Source organism: Ischnura elegans, chromosome 4, assembly GCF_921293095.1.
Source record: "Ischnura elegans chromosome 4, ioIscEleg1.1, whole genome shotgun sequence".
In the NCBI taxonomy this organism is placed as follows: domain Eukaryota; kingdom Metazoa; phylum Arthropoda; class Insecta; order Odonata; family Coenagrionidae; genus Ischnura; species Ischnura elegans.
Window position 1 is genome coordinate 24,628,239 of NC_060249.1, and position 15,540 is coordinate 24,643,778.

The 15,540-nt window shown below is 37.0% G+C and overlaps 1 protein-coding gene across 3 annotated transcripts in view; it reads left to right on the top strand.

The window, feature by feature from the left end:
- The window catches only part of LOC124157159, a 50,801-nt gene that overhangs the window by 23,224 nt on the left and 12,037 nt on the right, over positions 1–15,540 (top strand). For all 3 annotated transcript variants that reach the window (XM_046531671.1, XM_046531672.1, XM_046531673.1), the window contains 4 exons: positions 5,581–5,708; positions 5,934–6,023; positions 6,475–8,637; positions 14,875–15,015. In XM_046531671.1, the coding sequence (XP_046387627.1) occupies positions 5,581–5,708; positions 5,934–6,023; positions 6,475–8,637; positions 14,875–15,015 (2,522 nt within the window). The remainder of the gene's footprint in view (positions 1–5,580; positions 5,709–5,933; positions 6,024–6,474; positions 8,638–14,874; positions 15,016–15,540) is intronic.

Sequence of the window (15,540 nt, forward strand, 5' to 3'; positions counted from 1 at the left end):
ATGATAAAACGTCTCTTGTAGGAAAACAATCAATGTGGATAATAACGTTTCTATCTATATTTCTCCGATACTGTAAGATGTTTCTCCTGTCGTTTTCCGGTTGGAACCTTGCTCCTGTCGGCATAAAAGGAGAGAAACATACTATAAGAACAGGTCACCTCACACCCGGTATGAAGAATACAGTCCTGATGAAGAATTAAGTCTTTTATGGCAACGTCTGCGAAGATGATGGAACACAGTAGTCGGACGGAGAACTCAAACAGAATTTACTTCAAATATTCGCCAGAAGATAATCACATCCTACGTTATTTATGATCGTAATTGAATCTCAGTGAAAATAGAGCACATTCTGCTGAAAATACGAAGTAACTCGAAGTATTAACTTACGAAGGTTATTTTGGAAACGGGCTAAGATCCTTGTTTTTCTTTTTTTTCTCGTCACTGAGCGATAGAGGGCGACATAAATGGCAGTTAGGCCGGCTGCCGCTAAAATTCCGTGGGTGTCAGAAACAAATATCTATCTTTTGCATACTTAATAGTAGCTATTGGCTCCTAACCACAAATTTATTACTGTTAATTCTTATAATAAACATTGCAATTCATTATTTGATTACGTTTTCTAAACTGGTCGGGAATTTCTTTAGCGATCGTTGATGTTGAAGTATGAACAAGAAATGGGAATTTTATGGTGGTATAATTTATTTAACGATTTTTCACATCATAAATCCATAGCAAAAAGCCTTTTCTATGAATTAAACCGAAAATAACCACCGAAAACATTTAAATAAGACCACTAAAGACAAAAAACGGCGGAAGAAACAAAAGCGAACATTTTTTTCGTGACTTATGAAAAAGGTTTGAATTTACAAAACTCGATTTTACGAAGTGCCAATTTTCCGGTCCCACTGACTTCGTAAAATCAAGAGTTTACTGTATGTATATATAAAACTAAAGAACACTGACTGACTGACAGACACAATGATACTTGGAATCGAATGGGAGGTTTCAGATTTTCAGAGGGTCTGAATAGGAAGCCAATGAGTTGAGAAAAAATTAAAGATCTTAAAAGTGCGGTGACTTCTTTGTACCCAAAAAAATTTCATCGTGTTCTAAAGGGAAAACTTAAAATTTTTGTCTCAGTTGTGACTTTATGGAATCTACTTAACATAATGAAAAGTAAAGAAAACTTTGTGAGTCCACATAAATATTTAATGTTTAACGTGGAGCAGCATACGTCGGCCACACTGGACGTAAGTTTAATGAGGGAATGAAAGAACATCAATCGTGCCTCAAAAATAAGGACCTGGCATCTCTCTTCGCCAAACATCTGCTGGATGAGAACCACGGTAGGGACTTCACACCTGATATCCTACATTTAGACAGAATGGGACCTATAGGGCTATTCTGTAACAGATAGCGGCTCTGCTATCACGACGAAGATGCTATTTCTGGCGCAATATTACGCCCCCCCGATTCACTATCTCAAAATAGCGGCCCCTAAGCGGAATTTGGGGTTGCTTTATAGCATCGACAATAACGCCAGCATTTGGCTCGCGTTATTCCGATAGCGGCCCCTACCAGGGGCGGAGTTTTGTACACGTCCAATCATATTTCTCGATTCTTTGCAATAAACAAATGAGACACTCCGAAAACGCAGCAGGATACTCGGCAGCCCGGGAGGAAGTTAAAAATACGATGTGGCTTGTGCTTGGAGATTTTGCTCTTTTTCTATCGGATATTTTCTAGCCTAACTAATAAGCGTCTATATTCAACAGTCGACGACGGAAGAATATCGCCAATTTTTGAGCTTAATATATCGGAATTTACAAGTATAATTGTCTTGAAGAGGACTTCGTCCGCTACGCACTATTCGTTCACCTACGCCTGTAATGATTATACTCTTATGATTAGTGGTGACGAAATTATTTTTACTAGTACATTCATCTTCAGCCACGGCTTGTTTACATCGTTTGTCTCATTGCTCACCGTAATTCTACGATGTCCACAGTTGTCCACATGGGTAATTATTTAATTATAAAACATTTTTGTCACTTGAAATCACATTTTAGGCCATTTAAAATACATCCGTTGAGGAAAACAGCTGTTTTCTAGATTACGCGGATGTCATGGAAGGAATCATCGCGAGTGTTGTGATTGTGAACTCGTGTGACATACTTTACGGTTTCTAATACCAATTCCTCGAGCAATGATTATGGAAGTGTTATCATGTTTGCATTTTGATACCATTTCCATGTTACTTCAAACAACTATTAGCGTTGATATGACTCGGACTAAATATACTAGTACAGAGTAAATTTGTGATATGCCGCAAGAGGAATGATGTTGAAATGAAATATATGCAGTTTTATGATGAATAATTCATTAAATGTTTCCTTGTTTCGAGCAATCATTCTGTTTATTTGCCCCTTTCTTCCGTTGGAAATCACGGTACGTACTTATTAGTTAATATTAGTATGCATTGTCAATTGCAGCGGTGCTGTCTGTGCGGTGTGATAGAATGCTCGCAAGGGCATTTATTAAGGTAGGAGAGATACTTTCATGTTAAATCCCATTCTCTGCTGATGAGCTTGATCATAAATACTGTAAGAAATTTTCGTCGTCTGCAATGCGCGGAACTGTTTACGACCGTCATTTGTATCTTGCTCTCGGAGATCTTGGATTTGCAGGTAATATCATAAAACCTAAAATTGGCTTTCGCTGACCGCTAGATAACGATGGAATAATAAAAAAAGATATTTTAATCATTACTATGTCTAATAATTAGATATTTATAAATAACTTAATGAGTTACTCGACTTGTATTACTTGCCCTACACTAATTTTCATACCGACTACAGATTTCACGGGGGCGATATATTACGCCCCCCAAAATCGGCGTAATATAACGCGATGCAATTTGCAGAATCAAAATCGATGCCATTGGAAAGAGGGAAATAGCGGCGGCGCAATAAAGCGCCCCCAAGATACAGAATAGCCCTGCTAGACTTGATGCCTAAGAGCAATTGGAAATTTTAAGAAGTGTCGAAATTAGGAACATGTTGTTAACTAAATGTATCCTTCCCACTCTCCCCTTCTAGACCCACCTTTCTTACATACCTAAGAGAAAACAAACCCTTTTCCAACGTTGCCTCTCCTACTTCCTCAGATGTCAATGTTTTCGTGGAAGTACTGGTATTCCCCTCTTTCCTTCCACTCGACCCAAATGCCGCTACCTTCCCATTGACTTTTTTGAAGGCAATGTAAGTACAGAAATCCCTAATCCTCTCCATGGTCTTACACCCATTCCCCACCTCCTTGGCCAAACTCCTCCCCTGGGAATACCATCCCTTGACCCTCTCTTCAGACCATTGTGTCTTTGAAAATTTTTGAAATAGTTTTGTGTGTGACTATATATTCTCTGCCTTCTATGCATTTGTACCAGATGATGACGTGCCACGTTAAAACTTGCACCGAATTGTATTGAATACTTCTGGAATTACAAAGTTTTCTTTAAATTTCATTACCGTATATCTCCGAATATAGTCCCCCCTTTTTTTCCAAAAATGGCCGCGGAAAAGTAACGGGGGGGGACTATAATCGAGTGTAATCCAGTTTAGCATACTAAAGGTGACCATTAAGTTATAAATAACGGCATAATGGCTAATGTTCTCGTAGTCTTTCTATTTGAGTATATTTATGAGGATTATAATCGGAGATATGAGTAAATACTGCCACGTTTTACCGGAAATTAAGACAATTTTTACCACAAATGTTGTAAAGATACCATTCTTCCGATTCAAATAGCATATCAAATATGCGTTTTCACGGAATCCATCGGGTAGCCGTTAATTTTTCTTGGAAAAGTATTGTTAGAATAATTCAATCGACACTGATCACTTAATGACGCAAAACAGTAAATAATTAATATCAAAACTGAACACACACTATCATTACATTAATCGAACACTAGAATTGAATCAATAGTATATGTACCCGTCGCTCATTTAATAGTTACACGATTTAAATCATTGCGAAAAATAAACAGATAAAGTGAACCTTTCGTGACGATTTAGCATTTCATTGCGTCCGTAGCTACGGTAGCTACTATACGTGCCCGTGCGGTTCGTGTTTACAACCACTGCCTTTACCGCCTTCACAGAACAAGAATGCGCAATAGGTGATGCATTTGTTTCTGAAAAGGTGCAATAATCGACGACTTTAAACCAGAAGCGCCGGCATTACTGCATTTGATCGAAATCCAGCGACTCAGCTTCGAAAGTGTGATCAATTTATTGAGGAATATATTCAATTCGCCAGGGTAAGTAGGATCGATAAATTACGTCACATAACGTTTCGCAATTATTTCCGCGATATTTTCTTTATTGAAAATAATTTTACGCTCAACAGTGAGGTGATGGATCAAGTAGAAAGATGAGGATCAATCCTGCGGCAGATTAGAAGCCATCAAAGACGGAGTTTCAATGCCAATTTAAAAATAGCCGTTGCAGAATACGCCGTAAATCATAGTATTCATATGGCGGCTGAAAAATTTGGCGTGGAAAGAAAGTCGGTGCGACTTTGGAAAGAGAAGTTACCTCGCTTGCAAAGCGCTAATACATCACGGAAGTCATTTCGGGGGTCTCGATGCGGCAGATAAAAGAATTAGAGGAAAATATCGTCGAATTTGTGCGCAAACGCAGAGCAGAAGCTCTTTGTGTAACTTATGAAATGATTCGCAACGAGGCATTGAAAATCAATATAATATTTTTTTTCAGTTTCAATGTTTGTTGTAAAAAGTTTATTTCTTAATTTTATTACTTTGATATTTGTAAATCCTGTAGTTTAATTATTTTGCTTAGCAGGCATTTGATGGCAATATTTTTATAATATTTATAATTTATTTAACACAATTTTATTTAGATTTCCTAAATTCTTCTAGTCACTTGGATTTGTGATGACTTGATGGGTGTGTTACACTGGATCTAAGGAAGTTTCAGGGCCAAATGCAATACTATTTATGGGCTTTAAGTTAAAGCTTATATATTGACATTGTCTGTAGTCATTTGGAAATCAAAAATATTAATAATTTGTGAATGTTTAAAAAAATACAATAGCCTTGGATACTTAAAAAAATTTCTCATTTCTTTATTACATCTGGTTAAGGAACTATAAATTACTGATGCATGCAATGGTTCACAACATGTTTTAGGTATAGTTATTTTGTTGTGATGGAAAGTATGTGAACAGAGATGTTCTTAATGTTCACAGAAAATAATAGTTTTTATCGACTCTAGAATCTTAACTTGCTAACCACAGAAAAATTGCCTTCCTTTGCATTTTAAAATTTTTCCCAAAACTGAGGTCTCAAAATTAGGGGGGGGACTATATTCGGAGATATACGGTATTTTCAGATTTTATTCTGCCAGGAAATATTTTGTGTGTTAAAATTTTCAATTACATATTAATCTTATATCTCCAAAATGGCTCAAAAACATCTTATTTAAAAAAATTCTAATTCAATGAAATGTTTTCTCTCAGTAGATTGAGGCACTCTAAAGTTCATTTTTATATTTTTTACAGAATGGGAAATCGAAACAGGAAACACTTTTCAGAGTCACTACGGTTTTCATTGAAAGAAGGTAGAAGCAGGGGAGTATCAAGATATCCTCAGCATATAAAAAGTCATGGTTATGATTATGAACCCTTAGGTAAGACACTTTATATCTTTAGATGCATTTATCAGTGCCAATGTTAGCTTTTGATAATGCATAGTAGTAACATACATACATACTTACTTTTGCCTGAAGAATTTTGACCTTGTTTTTATTACAAAGTTGCTAGCCATTTAAAATTTTGTAATAATCAATCCTTAATGGACTTTGCCCTTGCTTATAAATTGCCTTGCTCACATGGGTCTTTTGTTGACATTTCAGAGATAGTGAGTGATGATGATGAAGATGCTGACAACTATGGGAAAAGAATGCCTAAGAATCCATCAGTTGTTCAACAGGAGAGGCTTGAAGGTAAAAGTTTTGGCTACTTTATTAAACCGATGAACAAATAACATGTACTATGCTTCATAAATAACATATCAACTTAAAAAATCTTGCAAATACTTTTTTGCTCTCTTTTGTTCTTATCAAAGCAAGTTAATGGTTTATAGAAAGTAAAATATTAATTTTTTAAAAATTATGCATTGAATTATTATTATTTTTCATCTTCTCCTGTGTTTGGAATATCATTTGCTATCTGTTCTCTGAATGAGCAGAAGAGAGCATGTGTGCCTTTCCAATATCTGTATAAATTAGAGGCAGCCAAAGATTTTTGAGGGTGGGTAAAAGATCTTCTAGCCTCTGAGTACATGTGAACCACTGAGAAATAACTTTGTGTTAGAGTGTACTCCCTTGTAACCTAGTTCTCATTGAAACTATTTTGTGATTAACATTTTTAATGTGCATTTTGTTTTCTTTATAGTCCAAAGAAACTTGCCTGGTAAGGGTGGAAGAAAGAAGCCAGTTGGGGCCGATATGGACATTGCCGTTGGAGGTGATAGAATGCTTTCTGATGTGGCTGGCTGTAAATCTCTTGGCAAACAAGCATTAAGACAAGATGAAAATGAAGATGAATCATTGAACAAAACTGAGGCAATTATCGACTCTTTGCTCAAAGTAGATGAAAATGACTACGACAAAGAAAATCTGCCTGGGAGACAGAGAAGACCGAATTCTATCCGTCACAACCGCAACAGGAAACAGAGTTATAGATCTGATTATAGCGATGAAGGAGAACCGGTAATTAGTGTGGCAAGATCAAAAAATACTGAGCAATGCAGTGAATCCTTCGTACAGGACCATCTGGATGAAGGCAGTTTTAGAAGTATGGGGGATATGTCAGGTTCCGAAGCTGGTGGCTATGATGAAAGTAATGTGGTAGTGGATCAAGATGAGGATGAGGAATATGATCGTGAGTTTAAAACAAACAGACACCGTAACAGGAACTGGAGACATAGGGCCATAAGTGGTGGTGAAGAATTGAATGAGAGTTTTGACAATCCTGATAATTTGAGTACAAGCCATTTTCATGTCCAAAATCAAATGCAAATGAGTGGATTTTTAGAAGAAGATTCAAGGGTCAGACATGAAGGGTCCTTTCATTCGAATGATCAGTATGAACAAGATGAATACGAATTGGGGGATGATGAAGATGTAAGTAGGAATATGAGTGCCTTGTACGGAAACCAAGCAGAAGATAATCTACAACACAAGCGCGGGCGGATACCAAGGAAGGAGGTTATGGAAGAGAGTTGTAGGGTGAAAAGTGGAAGTGAAGGTTCGTATTATTCAGATCATGAATCCCAAGATGAAATGGTGGCTGATATGAGTGGGCCTACTGACTATGACCGTAGACGAAACATTCAGTCATTGATTCAGTCCCGCAATGATTCATATCTACAACAGGATAGCTTTGACTCCAGAAGCATAGTTAGAGGGAAAGTAAAAAAGTACGTCAAGAAGTCTGAAATGGCAAACATAAAAAACAGAGTTACCTATAAAAAAGATTCTTCGCAATGTAGAGGAACTATGAGGAAGAGTGTGAAAAAGGGCATACAAACCAAAAAATCGTCTGCCATGAAGTTAAAACAAAACCTCTCTTCCTCTACAAAGCTGGGAAAGCATGTGTCACGGAAGCATTGTAGAGCTCAAACTGAAAGTAGTTCTGAGGATGTAGATGGAAGCATTGGCCAAAGACAGGCCAGTGTAATCTCTGTCCATGCAAAAACTCCCATTAGCAGGAAGAGGTCAAGGAAATCTGCTGGTGAAACTACTGGAGTTGCCGTAAAATCTGGGATAAAACTTGGAAATGTTAGAGGCAAAGCAGGTTCTGACACCAAGTCCTCAGATATGACAGAATCTGATGGCCCTCAAGAAAAGGTAAAACGTGGAAGGCCAAAATCAGCAAAGAGCAAAGCCTTGGAACTGCAAAGGGGAAACCCACCATCTCAAGGAGATTCATCGGATAATAGTGACACTGTACGCAAAGGTGAAACCATCGCTTCAAAAGTGTATGTTTCAAAAAATTCAAAATTAGTACCATCAGAAAGTACAGATTTTGAGACACCTCCCGTGAAAGGAAAACGTGGGAGGCCTAAGGGTGCAAAATCTAAAGTTGGTGCTGGGCAACAAATGAAGGGACAGTTAAAATCTCAGAGTGAATCGTCTGAAACTCCCGAAAGTGGAAGCCCTCCAAAGAAGAAAAAACGTGGACGCCCTCCCTTGAAGTCAAAGAAAAGCAGTGATGCACAAAGTGAAGTTCAGGCAGATATTAAAAGTTCGGACTCAAATCCTGAACAATTGGAATGTAGCGAGTCCTCTAATTTCCCTCCAAAAAAGAAACGTGGACATACAGCAAAAGTAGAAAAAGCATTGCCTGCTCAGAAGAAAACAGGTGAATCAAGCAAGCAGAATCAGTCCAAGGTTCATATGCTAGAAACTGAGGATGGAGAAGCTCCTTCAAAAGAGAAGAAGATGGCTAAAGGTCCTGGAAAGAGTAACAAAAGACAAAAATTGAATCCTGAAGCTGAAAAATTGGAGATGAATAACGATGGTCTACATGTTAGTAGCAGTGATAGTGAGTCAGGTATGTGTGCATAAGTTTTTATTGGTGTCTGTCGTAAATTCTCTTTATTTGGATTTCATAAGGTTGTAAGTTAGGTTAGCAGAGTGAATATTTTACTAACCCTTTTGAGTGCCACAGGTATTCTGGTGGGGAACTGGTGATAATTATTGCCAATTTTATTTTAATTTTATTTTTAAATTTGTAAATAGTGATTTTTGAGCGCTTTTGCAGTGGAGATTTAGAAACATAGTTGCTAGTAAGTATGCATTTGAGATGCATTGTTTCCAATATGTTGGTGATTTCAGTATCTTTCGTATCATCTCTTACCTCGCATTTCAATATTCAAGCATTGGTATTACCTTAGAAGTGCAAAGATGCATGATTTCCAGATTATTTCTTCATCACAGAAATTGCAGTGCAGTGTCTAATTTGCTAGCTGCATTTCGAGTTTACAAAAATCAGATTGTAATTAATTTATTTCTGGAAGTAATCTTGATCAAAATCTCGGGTGAATGGATTTTCATTTTGTGATTCACATGTTTAGGTAACGATACCATCCTAATGTTGATGATATCTACCTAAAAATTCTGTTAAAAACAACAAAGGAATATGAATATTTTAAGATCGACATGGTTAGAACTAACTTCTGTGAATCCTATGGATAGAGTTAGCCCTCATCATTTGTAATTATTTAAATTTAGGTTGTCTATCTCATAGTACATTGCTCATTGTGCATGAGAACATGGCTAGGTTCTAGATGTGTGGATAATAAAGACAGATATGTTGCTCCACACAACATCCCATGCCAATAGGCAAGTGCTCATCCAGAATTTTTTTCTGAGGGGGCATAAGGGTCTGACAGGAAAATGGTCTTCTCATATTTGAGATTAAAAACTACCTGCAACAATTACTTTAAGAAATATAAAATATTTCGTGCAGTAATTTTTATAGGTAGTTTAGTAATTTGTGCATATAATATATTTTAATTTAAAAGTTAATATTGTGAACATACAGTGAGTCCTCGTTTAACGTTGTTGATTCTTTCCTGAAAAACTCGACGTTAAGCGAAACAACGTTAAACGATGCAGTGTTTCCCATAAGAAACAATGTAAAAAATTTAAATTGGTTCCTAACAATCCATTTCTTCGTAAAGAATCCAGAATTTCCCGGGCGAGAATCCAAGGAGGCCAATTATCGGAGCCGTAACTTTAAGCAGACTTTGTGACCAATCGGGAGACACCTGAATCAGGCCAAAATGAAAAAAATCTGAATCTGACACTCGGAAGCACGAGGATGAAGGGCGAGTCAATTTTCGTGATGATATGAATTCTTTAACACGGCGGAAATCGCGAGAAATATTCATTACCGATTATTCACTTCAGCATGATTACGATTCATTCGAAACGAAACGAATTTCCATAACAAAAAGGTTGGGAAGTAGTCATTGTTAAATGAAATATAAAAACTAAAAAGAAAGTATTGTAATGGTGAAACATCGATATTTTCAGTAACAGAAGAAATTTTAATTGTGAAAACTCGACCTGCAAACCTAAAACTCGACCGATCTCTCCAGCAGTTGCACCTTCTTCAATTCTTTTAATAATACCAAGTTTTTGTTCTAATATCGCCGTTTTTTCGTCACGTCTGAAGAACCACCAGGATAGCCACACTTCTTCGTGGACATTTTTTTCGGTTGGCATCAGAAAAATATACGGATAATGGGTAAATGAAGCGATAATTATTCGCTTAGATGCATATTTAACATACGCTACCCACGCCAACCTTTTCTGTCGAACGAAAATTACCAATCGCATTAATATAGTAATATTTACTGTACATCAGATGCGCTTGCGTCCTATTCGCCATTCATTTTTTTTCGTCGCGCATAATTTGAACAACGTTATCGCGAAGCAATAACGACGTTAAATGATCAAGGGTTTCAATTTTTGGACAACGTTATCGTGAAACAACGTTAAACGGGACGACGTTAAACGAGGACACACAGTATTTATAAGTTATGTATGTAATATTAGCAGTTTCCCTTTATGTTTCCTACTGATATTGGCACAGTATTATAATTCTTGTCCATATTTTAAGCGTCGGGTGGGGGGGGGAGGGGGAGCTTGTGATCCCCCTGAAAGTGCTTATGCCAATAGGTGTATTCTGAGGGAGAAATATTAGTTTTCATTTGTATTAACTCTTACTTATCATTTGATGTGCACATGTGTCATTGAATTAAAGCACAGTTGCTTTCATCCTTTAATCAAACTAGGACTTAATAAAAATTATGTTGAATGTCAAGGAGTATACAGAGGAACTTGGTTAGTACATTCCTCTTTAGCATGGCGATTTCTCCCGGTACCATCTGAGCAAAATTATTTGGTTAGTTAGCTTTAAATAGTGGTGCTTTCCTGAGTAGTACGCTCATTTATTTGATATGAAGTCAACCGCAAATTATTTCCTAGTATCTTCCGAGTGTGTAAACCTCCGAATTCATTAGTTACTTAATTATTATCAGCCATTGACCTTCTTACATTCATCCCAAGTCTTTCTTTCCACGACCGTGATGCATCCAAAATGTATTACTCAATGCGAGGAGTACGCGCGTCTTTACTTGACAAGAGTTGTGGGAGCAGACGATGCTTTGGATCTCCATGCGAAACTTAACGCAAAAATAATCTATCTCGGTTCTAGAAATAGAAACCAGACTACATTGAACAATTTTTTTTGGAGAATTTCAAATTTAGAATTGAAAAATCTTCTTACAATAATCTTTAATTGTCTTGTCAATAATAATCGTCATGTCAATATCGATATATGAATTGATATATTCATCGATATGGGTTCATTCCAAGAATGTATGTGTATGACTGTTGCCGGGATTTATGGTTAAAAGAATGTTGCTCAATTTTTATTATTTTTAAAACTACCAATTTATATACTTAGGGTTATCGTCATTTTCTACAAATAATCTCTGAGAAAGAAGAAATGACCTAGCTTAACTTGTCCTCTTAAAACATGACACAAATCACTGGAGAATGACAACATGTGTATGGGAAATTGTCTTTGGGAAATCTATGAAAACATTGTGATTCTCGTTCACATGGTATTTTTTTGCCAGTTTAGCGCTAATTTTCTTGATTTTAAATGTGGAAAGAGTTCAGGAAGGCAATCCTACAAGAACTTCGGACAGTAACTGTAATTATGACGACTTTTCCACGGATTGCAATGACTCTAAATTCTATTATTTACTTCTCTGGTTAGCACATTTTCCTGGATAGCACGTTCATTTTTTGTGGTCCCTTCAAAAACTTACCAAAGAAGTTCTACTGTAATGAATTAAAACTTATTTACTCACATGACTATGTATACAAACTTCAGTGCATGTATTCAACAAGTCTAAATAAAAATTGAATGAATTATTCTCACTTTTGCTATGCATTATAAATTCAATTTATTTATTAAGTTTTACTAGAATTAAGTGTTATACAAAGGAGGCCACTACTAATACGTGTGATAACAAACCTCACTGTGGAAAGGTTAAAAATAAGCACCACAATGGTTCCATATTCACTGTAAATGTATTATTCTTCAGAATAATTTGTTTATGAACCGATTTCCTGATTTATCGCATTCCTAGCAATAACAAGCTGTTAAGGAAAAATTTCATTCCTCTATCCTATCTCATATCAAGTCGAGGCTAACACTACAATATAAGTATTGTCAAAGACAGTTGCATTGTTACATGTTACCACCTGGTTAGGCACCCCTAAACTTAGGAAAATGTTTTCTTCTTCTTGGATTATCGATTAATTTTATTTTGAGTTGATCATATTGAATGATATCACTTAAGACAAAAAAAATCTTATTAATTTTTTTAATAGCTATTTCTCCAAACTACAGTGGAACCTCGTTAAAGCAAGTACGGGCTATAGCGACACTCCCGGTATTACGATAGATAGCCGATGCACCGTCAATTGACCCTATAATAAGCTTGTTAAAAAATTCGTTTTTACGAGGCCCTTTTGGTGTTGGCTCTCGCCATAGCGAGGGTTTCACTACCGGAAAAACTTACATCAAGACTCCTTAATCTCTGTAATTGTTAGCGATCTGTCAGAAATGAAGTTAATGGAGTGCTCAGTCTCAAATTTATGTGGTAAACTGTCGTTCGATAAATAAATAGTTAATTTTGGTGAAAATATTGTGGCATTAGCATTCGCGAATGCTTGATCTTCTTTTGTTCCTCGGGCGGCAGAAAGCTGTCGTCAGCATAACCGTACGTCCATGAGTTGCATGAATAGAAAGCATTTGATGGAACACACCATGGCCAAAAAAACACCAAACACGTCTAAGCGAGAAAATAAAGGAGTAATATGAGAGTGTCAAAATTAATTTATCTTCCTATTCGCTCTTCACAATTAAAAAATAAAACAAAAGCGCTCAAGGAATGCAGACTATGTAGAGTTATAAGGAGCTTTGTTCGGGTGGTTTTGCCCACTCCAATCTGCGGGAACTCATGAGAAAGGGGCTACGCCTAAGCCTAAAGCGGAGTATTTCAGGGATAGATTGCGAATTGAGAATTTCAAGAGTTCGGAAGGTTGATTATACTAATGCAAAGCACCAAATCTCCCCTCATAATTGCTGGTGATGCCTGCGGTGTAAACCCGAAGTCGTGGAAGAAAGGACTCCGATCATAAGTATCTAAAGGAGTATTCCCCGCGTGATATAACATAGACGAAACGGAACTTTTTTTACATCCTACTCCCCGACAAAATCCTTGCAGTACGAGGTATTTCTTGCAATGATGCCTCTAAAGGTATGTAGTGCGCCTTAGCGATGATGTAGGATGTGCGATGCAATGATACTGAGCGTGAATTGTCCGGATGGACGTATTTATTCTCCGTTGCGGATTCACAAGGGTGAACTATTCGCGTCAGTGGTCGGAGTCGTACTGGCGCTCTCTTCCGTCACGTGGGTAGCCGAGCATCCCCTGGTGGCTGCTGGAAGAACTCACAGAACTGACTCTCGTTTGCAGTGCCGTGGCAAACTCGGTGTCGGCCTCGGTGGCGGCGGGGTAACGTTCTCGCCTACCAAACAAGAGGTCGCGGGTTCGAGTCCCGCCTGGGTAGGTTTCCCTGGTCCAGGGCATGGTTGTTTGTGTACGCTTACCTGTTACATTTGTTGAACACCCCGGTGTAAAATGGCCAATAAGAGCTGTATCCGGTGGTTTGAAAATAAAATAAAATAAAAAAAATAAAATAAAATAATTTCAAATACGTCGCGAGCGTAACACTCAAAAAGGAACTTTTTTTTAACAACGGCAATTTTAATCACATCTTTTTTTCAAGCTTAGCAAACTTTTTACCGTAGATAATGAAGATATTACATTATCTGATAGAAAAAGTCTTCCAAGGCAGGAACGTTATACAACCTTCCACCGTTTTTGACTGCAGAAACAAATGCAATACATCATTTCACTTCACTGCCGCTTAATGTACAGGAACAATAAACATACACCAATCGAAACATTTGGGGAATTAAATAACCGCGATACAGTTTTATTAGTTAATTTTTGAATTTTCAGTGGAAAATACCAAAATAATAGAATGATTATGTAAATGCACTAATTAGTGCATAGAAAAATGGCTTCGTCGGTTGTGTTTTGGCATAATGATTGACAAAACAATGCTTTGCACGATTTTATTCAGTGCGGGGCTTATAAATTGTTTGAATAGGAAGTCGTCGTTTGAGTAAGGAAATTTAGTGATGCAAAAAATCATCACCTTTCGTCTGGATTTATACTTACGTTTATCGGATAGAAATTTATCTGTCGCCGCACCACTCCTGTTCCTGTTTAACTTTTCGCAACATGTATATTGGCTATTATTTGCTCCACCTCCGGTAAAGGGATAATTCGCTAGAGCGAGTGTTTATTGGTGCACAGTGGGGTGTCGTTTTATCGAGGTTGCACTGTATTCCAATCCCTAAATTTAATATAAATTATTGAAATATGTATGCTAGATTCATTCCATGGATATGATTCAGTTTCCATCTGTAAGTATATCTGTTGTAACATTTTACTTATTTCAACTACTGTAAAACATTACTTTGGTTTTCATGGAGACTGAATACTTATAACCTGAAGATTTTTAACAATTTGAACTTCAATACCTGGTATGCATTGTTCCTGAATTTAACATTTTGTTAGTTTTATAAGCCCCTGTGTAATAAGGCTATTTTCTTTTCCATGATAAACAGATAAAAGTGGTGTTCCTAAGCGTCGGCCATTGTTTTCAAGTGAAAAATTTACCAATGAATTATTGCTGAAACAGGATGAAGTATTACCGGAACCTACGGAGAAGAAAACGGATGTGCAACCTAAATTGTCACCTCTGAGAGGTAAGAGGCTAATAATTTACCCTTCTATTAGGTGCACTCATGCATAGTGGCTCATTTTTATGGATAACTATGGTTTATTAATGAAATTATGTATTTCTTTAGTGGCGTATTTGCAGTGATCTAAGTTAAGCAATGAATTATTCATCATCAAAGCCTTGCACCATAAAAGTAAGACCAAGAATATATTTTTATTTTTTGTGTATGGTAAATAATAAAAGGTACTACAAATTACGAACATCCAATTTACGAACTTTCAGCTACGCAAACCTAATCAAATCAAAATGCCTAATCAAAAAATTCAAGTGTGCCCAAAATTTCAAATTTGGCGCCTTTGGAGTTAGCCGATGTGACTGTGGTTGAGATGTGAAGTAAGTTGCTACTGCACCATTGTGGGTAATCGGCTACAGCAACGGCGATCTCCAGCGGCAGTCACACTATCCCTGTCAACTTGCATGCATGTTGACTGTGCACCGTTTGTGCACTATATGTGTATAGAACAAGTACAGGTACCTTGCACTTTGAGCC